The sequence below is a fragment of the Sminthopsis crassicaudata genome, chromosome 5 (genome assembly GCF_048593235.1).
Source record: "Sminthopsis crassicaudata isolate SCR6 chromosome 5, ASM4859323v1, whole genome shotgun sequence".
NCBI lineage: Eukaryota > Metazoa > Chordata > Mammalia > Dasyuromorphia > Dasyuridae > Sminthopsis > Sminthopsis crassicaudata.
The window spans coordinates 270,609,036-270,622,509 of record NC_133621.1 but is presented as its reverse complement, the minus strand read 5'-3'; the positions used below and the strand labels follow the sequence as shown (position 1 = coordinate 270,622,509).

Genomic DNA, 13,474 nt, shown 5'->3' with positions numbered 1-13,474 from the left:
CTTGGCATTTGAATTGTTTCTTTCTGGCTGCTTGTAATATATTTTCCCTTGGTCTGATTGTTCTGAAATTTAGCTACAGTATTCCTTGGAATTTTAATTTTGGAGTCTCAGGAGGTATTTGGTGAATTCTTTCAATGGTTACTTTACCTTTTGATAACTATGACATCTGGGCAATTCTCTTTGATGATTTCCTGAAAAAGTGTCTAGGCTCTTTTTTTTAAATCATGGTTTTCCAGAAGCCCAATAATCCTTAGACCTATTTTCCAGATCAATCGTTTTCCCAAGGTTTTTTACATTTTTTTTGTTTTTGTTTTACTTGACTGATTCTTGATAGTCCATTCAGTCATTCATTTCCATTTGCTCAGTTCTGAATTTATTTTTAATGAATTATTTTCTTCGTTTACTTTTCCCCCCTACTTTTTGTATTTTTTCAATTGAATTTTTAAATGAGTTGTTTTGTTTATGGGATTTTTTTTTCCATTTCACAAATTCTGTTTTTCTGGGAGTTTGTCTATTTTGTTAAATCTATTTTTTTAATGAATTATAAGCTTTTTCCAAATCCTCTTGCCAAGTTTTCATTTCCCTTCCTATTTTGCTTCCAGCTCTTTTTAAAGATACTTTTTCTTTTCCTTTAGGAGAGGCTTGTGTGATGGCGACCAATTTATGTCAGGCTTCATCTGGAGATGATCTGCTTTTAGTCTTCTCAAGATTTGAAATCTGTTCTTCTCTTTCACTGTCTATAGCGAGAGTTCTCTGCTTTTTAAACTCATTTTTAAAAATAATGTTTGTTTTTAGGGCAGGTGAGGTTTTCCAAGCTTTCTCTACAAGCAGCAACAGCTGCAGCTGCACTGAGACTGTGCTGACTCACTCCCAGTGCTGGGTGGGCATGGCCAGGTCCCATGAGATTCTGGAGTTTTAAGATTTACTATTTACCTTTTTGTGTTTGTGTTGGATGTTTTCTAACTTTTCTGCTGATCTACTAGCTTGCAACCAGGGCAGAGTGGCTAACACTGCTGTAGATCCCTTCCTGTAGATTTTCTGCAGCACAGAGTCTGCACCACCCCCATCTGTGCTCTCTGCCCTGGTGTCTGTGTTCCACCTGCTTGCAATTGGCTCACTTACCTCTGTGTGGGATTGAAACTGACCTTTTCTGGTTATCTTTGAAATTATCTTCTGCTGGTAATTTGTTGCACTCCCAATATTTGTGGATTCTGCTATCCAGAACTAATTCAGAAGCTGGATTTGTGAATTAGTCTGAGGGTTGTGAGAGGAGGTCAGAAAGAAATGTGTGTCCTCTCTGTCATCTTAGCTCCACCCCTGTAAGACTCTAGCTTCTGGAATAAGAACTTACTCTTTGTCCAAATTGCTGAAAAAAAACTGGAATATAGTATGCCAAAAACTCAACATCGCACTTCTTGATCCTATGTTGATCAAAATGGGTGCATGAATTAAGCATAAGGCTTGATAGTTAAAAGCAAATCAGGAGAGCAAGAGATAATTTACCATTAATTCATTTGGAAAAGGGAAATTTCATGACCAAATAAGATGCAAAGAACATTATAAAATGTAAAGTAGATAATTTTTGACATTAAATTAAAAAACTTTTTAATAGAAGCTGTGCAGCCAAGGTTATAAGAGAAGTAGAAAGCTGGGAAATAATTTTTACATCCAGTTTTTCTGTTCAAGGCCTCATTTATAAAATATATAGAGAATTGACTCAAATCATAAGTATGCAAGCTATTCACCTATTGAACAATAGTCAAAATATATGCGCAGACAATTGGTATATGAAGAATTTAAATCCAAATATAGACTTATGGAAAATGTTCTAAATATCTATTGATTGGAGAAATGCAAATTAAAACCATCCTGAGGTACCATCTTATTCCTATCTGATTGGCTAAGATTACAGAAAAATATGATGATAAAGATTAGAAGGGATATGGGTAAATAGGTACACTAATGCATTGATGGTGGAGTTGTGATTTGATATTACCATTCTGGAGAGCAATTTGGAACTATGTCCAAAAGACATTCAAATTGTGCATAATCTTTGATTGAACAGAGCCATTACTGGGTTTGTGTCTCAAAAAAAAAATCACAAAAGAATACAAATTACCTAGATGCTTAAGATGTTTATAATAGCTCTTTTTGTGGTAATAAAGTATTGGGGGAAAAAAGAGTAGATATCTAGCTTAATAACTTTTGCTATATAGAAGTGATTGCATATTATTGTTCTTTAAAAAATGCTGCCCAGGCTTGTTTATTAAAAATCTGGAAAGATTTACATGAACTAATGCTGAGTAAATCAAAGAAAACCAGAAAATCACTGCACATAGCAATAAAATTATTCCATGATTAACTATAATAGACTTGGTTCTTCTCAGGAATTCACAGATCCAAGGTAATCTCAGTATAGTTTGGATAGAAAATGGCATCCACATCTAAAGAAAGAACTATAGAGACTAAATGTGGACTAACATATACTATTTTCACCTTGTTTCTGTCTTCTGTTTTTTTCTCATGATTTTCTCGTTTTTTTCTGGTTTTTTTTTTTCTCCCAACAAAATGCACATAGAAATTTATGTAAAATGAATGCATATGTTGTTTGCTTGCATTTTGATTACTTTCCTAGTATTTTTTTCCTTTTTGTTCTGATTTTTCTTGTTCAACAAGATAACTGTATAAATATATTGAATTTAACTTATATTTTAACATATTAACATGTTTTAGAATACATGCTATCTAGGGGAGGGCATGGGTGGAAGGAGGGGATGATTTGGTACAGAAGGCTTTGCAAGGCTCCCTGTTGAAAAATTACTCATGCATATGTTTTATAAATAAAAAAGTCTTAATTTAAAAAATTAAAAAGAAATATTTTTTTCCTGTAGGCACTGCTTTGGCAGCAGTTCATAAAAATAATAAAATAAAATGAATGCATGTGCATAATCATAAGAACATAAAATGCTCAATAAACATTAAAGTATCATATTTGTTTTTAAAAAGAAAAATATATGACATAAATTTCCATGGAGAAAAAAAAAAAAACACAAGTTATAGCCATATAGAAAATGTCCTGTGTCATTAGTAATTAGATAAATGAAAAACTGGAATATGTCTGATGTCATAGCTTATAACTACTAAATGGGAAAAGATAAAAAAGAAAAAAATTCTGGAGGAGAAAATGTAGAATTACTTATATTAATGTATTGTTGGCTGAATTGTGAGCTAGTATAGAAATTATGCAGAGCAATTTCAGACTTATGCCCCAAAGTATACTTTGTGTATGTATATACTTAAATCATGAATACCTTTCACTTAGTGACACATTAAGCCTATATGTGAAAGAGATGGAAAATGAGAAAAAGGACCCACGAATATAAAAATAAAAATAAGAAACGCTTTTTTTTGGCGGGGGGGGGGGGGCCGCGGGGGAAACAGGAGGTCAAAGATATCAATGTATTCATCAATTGGATGACAGCTGAACAATGATATATAAATAAAGCATAATCATAATCTGCTTTGATGAAAGTTGCGTTGTACATTGGGAGGGAGGGAAATAAGGAAAACAAGTGATAGATGAATCAATCTGGTGAGGAGATAATTTGCCTAATAATTTGGGTGTCTCTGTTGTCAAGTGGTATCTGGTATGGGACTTTCCAAAGGATGTGGTTCAACTCAATTTTCCCCATTGCTATAAATCCTTAGATTGGGATCTTGCAAGTCAGCATGGTTTAATAACATTTAAGTCCACCATACAACCCTGCTTTAAAAGAATCACAGTTTTAATTTAATTTGCATCATTGCACCCTATGTAATCATTTGCATAAATAACTACTCTGAATGTTTGATCAATTTCTTTGGCTACTGAGAAGCCATTGATCATTCTTCATTGGCAATATTAGTTTTGATAACAAATTGAACATGCTTAAGATTAAAATCATGGGCTTCAGTTTTCCTTTATTGCAAATTTTTATCACCACAAAAAAAAAAAAATAGATACATTTATGGGCAGGGACAATGTGGGGATGAGTTTGGTTTGAGTATTCATGTTTAATACCCTGGTTTTGTTTCTGCTTTTGTTTTTCTTTCAAAAGGGGAAAGTCCTGGGAGGGAAAGAAAATTAATGCTTGTTAACAGAAAAACAAAATAAAATGAAGATTAAAAAAACAAAACAAAACATTTTGCTGTTGTATAAATTGCTTTCCTGGTTCTGTTCACTTTATCTTGTACCAATTGATAAGTATTCAGATTTTTTGTTCCTTTCTAGACTTGCTATTATCACTTCTTTCTTTGTATTAATTTTTTCCCCAGATTTTATTTCTAAGACATTCTTCTCCTTGAAAATTAACTTTAAAGTGGCCAAAACAGAGAAGAATACAACTTTTTCTTGAAGCCCATTCACCCTTTTGCTCTCAGTGGATAAAGCACTGGACAATAGCTTTACAAAATCAAAGCAAGAGAGTCATTCTGTTAAACATCTCCAGACTACAAACCATTCTCTGTCTGGAGAGATGGCAATAGGAACAAGAATTCAAATCCATGAGAAATATTAATAGTGGTACTGAGTATAAAACTAGTTTCCCTAAACTTGTTACTATTCTGCCTAAGAGAAAATGAACTTTGCTAATTTCTCCTGGCTCCACAGAAGCCCAATCAGTCAATGATACTCTCTATTCACTCCGCATAAGGTCTAGCACAGCAGGCAGTAAAGGTGTTGGTTGAAAAATCTGTTGGGATTTCCCATTTCTTATGAGATCATAATATCTTTTTGCTTTTTACCTGGAGAGTCTCTGATTTTGATTTGGGTAGGGCCACTTCCTTCATAGTTTCCATCTCTCCTCCTCTCCCCATGAAAACGATTCCCTCAGCAATAGCTCACAACTGCTACTGTAATTACAACCATTTTGGTATAAACATTTGTTTCTATTTTGTTGCAGATAATTGTGCACTCAGTATAGTCTGTGAAACTGAGATGCAACCAAGTATGGATCGATTCTCTAATTCATAGTTGCTCCATCAGCCAGCACCACATCATCCATATGTGGAAACATTGTTCCAGCAAATAGAGAAGCTTTGAATGCTGTGGATAAATTCTCTTATCTTGCCATTGATTATGGAATTGGAACATTCTTTGCCAGAGCTAGCTCACTGTTTGAGAGGCTCTGAGGGAAAGCTTGGCAGATAAGACATATTAGACTGACAATCAAACCAAAGGGCTACAGAGCTGTTGTGCTTGCCTTGTTGCTGTATGTCTGTGAAAGTTGAACAGTATATCAGCACCATGCCAAAAAATGGAATTACTTCCATTAGAATAGTCTTAAGAAGAATTTGAGGCTCCTATCAAATAGCATAAAATATTAGACACTGAGGGCCTTTCTTGAACTAACCTGCCAATCATCCAAACTACTAGAGAGAGTACAACTCTTTTGAGCTGACCACATTGTTTTGAATGCCTTATGGACACTTGCCAAAATATTTTTTATTGGGGAACAGGATAAGCACTCACAAGGTGGCCAGAAAAAGCAATACAGAGATACTCTCAAGACCTTTAGAATTAATTGCACGTCATGGGAGACACTGGCATAGTACCACTTAGCATGGTGTACTCACATCAGAAAAATGTGCTCTATGAGCAAAACAGGATTGAATTAGCCCCAGAGAAGCCACCTCAAATGTTCATGAGGATTATTTGTGTCTGGCCTGTGGCACAGGATTCCAAGGTTGTATTGGTCTCATCAGCCACAGTTGGATATGCTAAGCTGACGTGAAGACAGTAATGTCATTTTAGTCTTCTTTGAAAATAAAGGATGATATCCATTACTTCTGGCACCTTACAATATTCTTAAGGTTAGTGCTAGAGGAAATACCCAAAAAAGTCAAAGGAAATCTAGAGGACCTACCAGAAATCTAGCTAATGAAGTCTGCACTCGACGGTATATAGAAAGCCTCCCACAACTTCACAAGAATCCTCTAAGGAACATCTTCTCTAATAATTATCATCATCATCATCATCATCATCATCATCATCATCATGACTAACATAGTGCTACATGCCAGGTTCTGTGCTAAGCACTTTGTGAATATTAGCTCATTTGATCCTCACAGCAATGCTGGGAGGTAGTTGCTATTATTTTCCACATTTTACAGATGAGGAAACTGAGGCAAACTGAAGGTAAGCGTCTTGTCTATTGTCATATACATAGTAAACAATTATGATCTTTCTCACTCCCTGTCTTGGACTCAATCCACTGAGCCCTACAAATGCAAAGGTTCCAAAATTGTGCTAACATCCCCACATCAATTGAAATGGTTAGCTACATGCCCCTTGGCAAAAGCCACAAAGAATCTGAACCTTCACTATTTTTTTCCCTTTCACCTGCCTTCACCCTTTTCCCAAGATTCAATTTTGGGAAAAGTCTGACATTGAAATAGCAGGAAAAAGCAATAAAATTGGAAGCCTTTAGAACATGCATTGGCTTCTCCCTCTCCCTTCTCCTCACTGTTACCCCTGCTTCAAAGGGAAAATAGCTAGTGTTTACACAAGTGTTACTTTGGAGAATCTAAATTTTCCTCCATGGAAAGAAATTAAAACTGCTATTCCATGCCTTAGATAATAGGATAATTTATTTTCTTCCCCCCTAGAAAACAAGGATGAGCATAAGGGAACTCGAGTGTGCATTAAAAGAACAATTTAAATAGGACTTGTAAATTCATTTGTAAGCCAAGTTGTAAATTATAACTATCTTTCAGGAGGCTTAAAGTAAGTCTTCACACATAACTCAGTTCAACAATTGTTCAAATTAATGAGTTCACCTTTTTCATTAACAAGGTTCAAGCAAACGCTGTGTATGTGTGTGTGTGTGTGTGTGTGTGTGTATTTCCAATGCAGATCTTTTTTTCCAGTGTCTCCTTTTTCTTAAATGCTAATTCTTCTTTTTCTTCCAGCCTGCTGCTACCACCACAACTGTCCACTCCAGTAAACACTAGAGCCACAGATCTAGTGGCCTTCCAGAGTCTCATGACCTTCTGAAATTTACAAGATCACCTGGGCTCATCCATTTTGAGGTTTGGACTCAGTCCCACCTAATGACTTTGGAAAAGATAAATCTTTCACAATTCCCTTACTCTACTTTCCCATGAATCTTTTGAGGAGTCCTTATGATTGGACAACACAAAGGAAAAAGAACATTTAAGGAGGGGGACAGAGGATTCTTCAGCCAGTACTATTGGTATACAGATAACTCTTAAATAGTACAAATAATGACTTCTCTGAAGTTGGTCCGCATTTTTACACTATTTGAAGTTATATGTAGGTCAAATATGGCCATTGGTTCTAGCCATATTCAACCATGTAGTCTAGCAAATCCAATTGATGCATGTGAACAATTCATAAGCTTCAGTATTTGAAAAAATTGGAATCAAACTAAGCTCTGCCTCCAGAAACAATGGGAAGACTTAACAAAAATAGATTCAATCAGATGGAGACATAATCTATATTTTCTCAAAAACAACTGGAGAAAAGGGCATATAATACAAATGTGTCCCATAAGTAGGAAAACCAGGGAGAAACTTCAAAAGAATGGCTTTAATAAATCTGCCATCTATACAACAGAGTTCAAATCTAGTCCTTTTCATTTATTAGCTGTGTTCCCTAGCCAGGAATGATAATACTTAAAGTATTTTAAGTACAACTGTTTGTTGTAAATTTGCAGCAAAAACAGAGATAAAAGTATATAAACCACAAAGATATTAGGTATTTGGGAGCTATTCATATCACCAATAATTGTAAGAGGAATGATTTGTCCATTTTTTATCTAGTTTATTTTCATCTGTATTCATTAAAAGTTCATGAAAATGTGTTTCAACTGCCACAGATTTCATACTGGGTTTCAGCCAAATACCTATAGGTCATTAAATTTTAATGATTTGTCTCTGTATTTGAGTATTGACAAACTAGATTTACTTGTTTATTCTTCATATACACATTCTTTCCAAGAAGTACATGCTTTTTCAAATAAATATATCAATGATGACCAATTTGCTGTCCACAATATATACACAGTATAATACATATATGATGATGGAGTTATTACTTGCTCAGTGGGGCTTTGAATTAGCCAAACCATTGTCCAAATCTCTTCAAAATATATTGTGGTGCTAAATGTTAGAGAATGTTATAGAAGTTCTACAGGATATCATCAGGTAAGGAACAAACAATGGAGAGAATGTATCTCTTGATTAGATCTTGCGATGTCACAAGTATAACCAACATGTTGACCACCAGATTTACAAACTGGATCACAGACAATCCCTACTGAAACCAAAAGACCTACAAGGTGAACTGACATTTGGATTTGTTGGAAAAGCAAGGGAAAATTATTAGAGTATTAGGGGAAGGGGAAGGGGAACTAGGAGAAGGAAAAGAAGAAAAGAAAAAAAAAAGGAAAATGAAAAAGGGGTAAGGGAAAGAAAAAGGGGACAAGAGAATACTGATGAGGAGGGAGGAAGGGAGGGGGAAACAAAGAAGACCAAGGAGAACCAAAATTGGCAACAGGAACAGTTGGGGGAGCGTGTTGGGAGTGAGGGTCATCGGAGTGGGTATACATTGTTTCTGTATTCTTAGGTTCAGTGAATTTGGAGCTGAAAGAAATCAATGTGAGTTGGTGATGCAAAGAATACATTTCACATCATGAATGGAATAGAGAAAGGTAGCAGGGAAAAGCAGGATCGGGAAAGTTGCAGAAATGTCCTTACAGATTGGAGGTTGAACCCAAGTCAGTAGAAAGTAGCAACAAAATACTGATACCTTCTACTCCACAATAATGTGACTTAAAAACAAAGCAGACTTTGATGATCTCTCCTAGTGGAAGCGTGCAACACTGGGATATAAAGTAATACAGAGAATCAAAGTATCCCCGTAGAATATTTGAAAATAGCCATGTTTTCTTACTCTTTTCTATCATATCCGTATCTCTTGTCTCTGAATTCATCAGTGAACCTCCTAGAAAGTAACACCTTTAAAAACCCAATCTGGATCTCATCTAGCATTAGGATTTCATTTTAAAATATAAACCGAAACTCCAAGAGGAAGTGCTTTGCCCATGATTACGAAAGTAAGCAACAGAGCAGCTCCCGAGATTCGACCGCGAGACCTAAAGCTCATCCACCCTCGCGATGTCGATCTCGACTCTCCAAGGTGAGAGCTAACGGATCCGCACTCACGCACTCACCAGTGCTGTGTTTTGATCCTGTATCGCATCCGCGTGAGCTGCGGACCTGATAAAAGCACGCGCAGTTCAGTTCCCCTCCTGCCATTGCCAGAGTTGCAGTCGGCTCTAGGGCTGAATTGTTTCTTGCTGTTGCGGGCTCACAGGTTTCTAAACCTCTGGCTTGGGTTATTGACATTTCCCCTTTTAGTTCTTTAATCCCCCCTTTATTTTTACCTTTTAATTCCCCCTTTATTTTTCCCCTTTAATTCCCACTTTATTTTTCCCTTTAATTTCTTATTTTTCCCTTTAATTCGCCCTTTATTTTTCCCTTTAACTCACCCTTTATTTTTCCCTTTAATTCCTCCTTTATTTTTCCCTTTAATTCTCTCTTTATTTTTCCATTTAATTCCTCCTTTATTTTTCCCTTTAATTCTCCCTTTATTTTTCCCTTTAATTCTCCCTTTATTTTTTCCCTTTAATTCTCCCTTTATTTTTCCCTTTAATTCCCCCTTTATTTTTTCTCTTTAATTTCTGCTTTATCTTTCCCTTTAACTCACCCTTCAATTTCTCCTTTAATTCCTCCTCGTATCAGGCTGAGGGGCCGGGAGGGAGAACTCCCTCCCGGCCCTGAAGCCTGCTTCCAAAATGAAGCTTTTTCATTTCGGCAAGAAAAAGCAGTTTCCACCTGGTCCCTCCATCAAGCTGCCGATGTTCTTTGGGTTCCAAAAATCCCTCTACATCCCAGGATACATGATTCAGAGCAAGGACCTCCGGAAGATTCACAAAGCTGCCTTGGCAGGCAAAGTGGCAAAAGTGCAGTATCGGCTGCTGTTAGGAAAAAACAGTGTAAACGATCAGGATAAAAAGAAGCGGTAAGAGCAAAGCTTGGGAGAGGGGGAGAGAAGCGAAAGCCCCCACCGACGGAACCTCAGACATCCTACCCCCATCCCTCCCCCTGAATGTTTGTCCCCTGCCCCAATTAACCTCCTCGAAATCAAAACACCTGAGTACCTGAGACAGGGTTAAAGTCAGGCTTTGACTCCTAGAGATTGGATAACGAGTCACAAAAACTGGTGATGCCTCCTCCCTCCTGCCTGTCCATTTTCAGTGAACTGGAAACTCCTTCCTTTGGCTTTTAACCCGGGTACAACTGGCATATTCTTAAATCAGTACAACGTGAGAGCTAATACTCTGCTGAAATATTGACATGCTTTAAAAGGACTGTGTCACAGTATCCATGAGGATATTTGAGGGATTTTCTTGGTAAAGTTACTGGAATGTTTTACCATTTCCTTCTAAAGCTCATTTTGACAGATAAGGAAATTGCAGCAACCAGAGTTCAGTAACCTGCTTAGGATCACACAACTGTAAGTATCTGACATCAAATTTGAACTCGGGTAGATGTCTTCCTGATTCAAAACCCAGAACACATTATTGTGCCACTTAGCTGCCCCAATTTGGACAAGATATGTGAAGAGTAAAAATTTAAAGGCAGAAAACTGCTTTTAAGATCTACTCTATATATCAGGCACAGGGTTAATAGCAACAGATACAAAGGATTGGGGAACAGGGATTGTTCCTACATTGTAGGAGCTCAGTCAGGTAAGGGATTTAATGAGCAAGGCAGCCTGAGAAACAGAGGAACCAGGAGAGACTAGTGTTACAAAACCTAGAGAGAAGGGAATAGCAAGAGAAAGGATGTAGTTTTAAAGGAGGGTCAAAAAGAAGGAGAATGGAGAAAAGACAATTAGATTTGGCAACTAAGAGATCCATTAGAAGAAAGAACATGAGTATCAACAGAAAATGACAGGAGAGGAATTGGAGATACCTCTTGTAGAGATTCCTCTCATGGCGTTTAGCTACAAAAGATAGAGGCGTGGTATGATAGTGGGGATGGATTGATCAAGTAAAGTTTCTTTGGTGATTGGGGGAGAAGACATGGGTAAGTTTGGAGGCAAGCAGGGAAATAGCCAGAATGTAGTGAAAGATTGAAGATAAGTGAGTAGACGCATGATAGGTAAGATAGAATGCTATCTCTTGTATTTGTAGAAACATTTTCATTGGCAAGGAAAAGGGCTGCTACTTCATGTGAGGTGAAGGGAAAATATTGGTAGGAGGTATTTATAGATGAAATAGATGAGAAGGGTAAAAGAGATTTCAGGGAATGGCCTCAAATTTTGCTCAGTAAATATGAGCCAAGATTTTTAGCTCAAAAAGTGCAGAAGAGTGTACCATGGGAGGTTTGAGAAGAATTGAAAAAATTTCAAAAGAGCTGCCATGGTATGTGGCATAATGAATTGTTTAGGGAAGTATAATATCAAAGGATTGCCTTGGATCAGTGAGAGCTCAATTGAGGTCACGTAACATAAATTTATAGTGGCCCTAGTAAGCACAGTTGCATGATTTTCTCCAGCCTTATTTGAAGACATACACAGGAAGCCTGAGGCTTAGAAGGACAGTGTTGGCAATATGATACATGAGCAATAGATTTAAAGGAAGGCAATGGAGAGTTGAACAGCCATAAGGGAAGTCAGTGGAGGGTTGAACAGCCATATTGCATTGTTCTCCAAAGAGTCAAGATGAAGAAAGGAGAAGAATGTAGCTAGTTCGGGAGTGATGGCCTTGGATTAGAAATCATGGTCTGGATGAAAAACAGAATTTAATTTTGCAAAGCAAAGGAATAGACAGAATGACAACAGATTGTGATCAGATGAGAGAAACGGGATTTGAAAGCATGGCAGTGCTGAATTTGTAGATGGTCGGCTGGGATAGGTGAAGTAGATCATATGAAATGAAGTTGAGTGAAGTGAGTATGTCTAAGGAGTATGTCTAACCTGTATGTTGTTGAAGATAACACATGGGTGCAAATCACTATGTATAAACTAGATACATACAAGCAGAAATGGGAGTATTCTCACAGAGGGACAGCATTAATTTTAAAGGAGATAACTAAAGCCTCCTGATAGAAGGCAAGACTTTTGCTGAAATCAGGAGGTGGAAGTGTGGAACATTCCAGTCATGGGGACAGCAAGTAAAGTTACTTAGTGTCAGAAGATGGAGTGCTTTGAGTGGGGAAAGGACAGTGGACAAAAATTTATTAAATGTTTACTACGTAACTTACACTTTGCTAAGATTTTGGAATACACACAATTGTCAAAGACAAACCCTGCTGTCAGAGCACTCACGTTTCAATAAAGCAGATAACATGAAAACATAAAAGTACAAACATGATTCTCCATACAGGATAAACTAGGAATGATCAATGACATCAGTTTTAAGGGGGGTTGGGAAAAGCTTCTTTTAGAAGTTAGTATTTTAGCCAGGCTAGGGCAAGAGATGAAGGCAAGAGAAGAGAATTTCATGGTAAAAATGACTGGAGTCAGGAAGTGGGTGTGTTTTGTGCTACAGTGGACAGTATCTGCTCACTCCATGCTTACTCTCTCAACCAAACTACCGGTTACAATGGGCCAATTGGCTGCATGCTGTATAGAGCAGAAGAGACTCTAGTTGTCATAGAAAATAGAACTCAACCTAGAACTTGCTCAAAGTTTTTATATCTATGACATATATTCAAAGGCTTGTCATGTCTTCACTTTATTTTTCTTTAAATAATTTCCACAAGTATTCCCCCTACAACCCAACAATCCTAATTTCTTGAAAATATGGGGTATTGTATTTAATATAAACACATATAATATATATTTGTTAAAATACAAAAATAAACATAAATGCAAATGATTGGAAGTAACTCTTGCTTTAAAATATTTTTTTTTCTAAAACTAAAGAAAAATGAAAATCCTATACCTAAGCAGTATGTCAGTTCAAAGAAAATGTTAGTCCCTTTTTCAAGGTTGAGATACTTTTAAATATGATCAGAGAACTCTTGGTTATTGAGTCTAAACAGAATGTCACTATTTAATTATCCACCACCAGTTTTAAGTTAGAGTATACTTGATGTAGAGACATACTCAAAAAGGTGAATATGGAATTTGTAAGTGAATATGGAACTTGTGAATTCATTGAAAATGGTCTCAGATTCTTCCCGTCTCCCCTCTACTTTTATGGATATATTCTCCCCTAAAATGCACAGAAACCAAGTTGCCCTCCCATCCTGGTTTCACTCAGCATGATGGTTTACTTTCTTTTTCACCCTCTTTTCTTGTATTTTGAGAATTTTATGCCGCTTTGCTTCCTTCCTTTCACTACTCATAACTCAGTTTCCTGCTTAAGTAATTTCACAAATATTTCACAAATATAGACAA

At 36.6% G+C, this 13,474-nt stretch overlaps 1 protein-coding gene and 1 long non-coding RNA gene across 2 annotated transcripts in view; both read left to right on the top strand.

The window, feature by feature from the left end:
- The window catches only part of LOC141544643 (uncharacterized), an 83,045-nt gene extending 75,947 nt beyond the window's left edge, over positions 1-7,098 (top strand). Inside the window, exon 3 of the long non-coding RNA XR_012482727.1 lies at positions 6,949-7,098. This is a non-coding gene — a long non-coding RNA (uncharacterized LOC141544643). The remainder of the gene's footprint in view (positions 1-6,948) is intronic.
- A 2,556-nt stretch (positions 7,099-9,654) lies between these two features.
- The window catches only part of LOC141543989 (uncharacterized), a 66,223-nt gene continuing 62,403 nt past the window's right edge, over positions 9,655-13,474 (top strand). Inside the window, exon 1 of the mRNA XM_074269637.1 lies at positions 9,655-10,084. Coding sequence (XP_074125738.1) covers positions 9,858-10,084 — 227 coding nt within the window. The 5' untranslated portion in view covers positions 9,655-9,857. The remainder of the gene's footprint in view (positions 10,085-13,474) is intronic.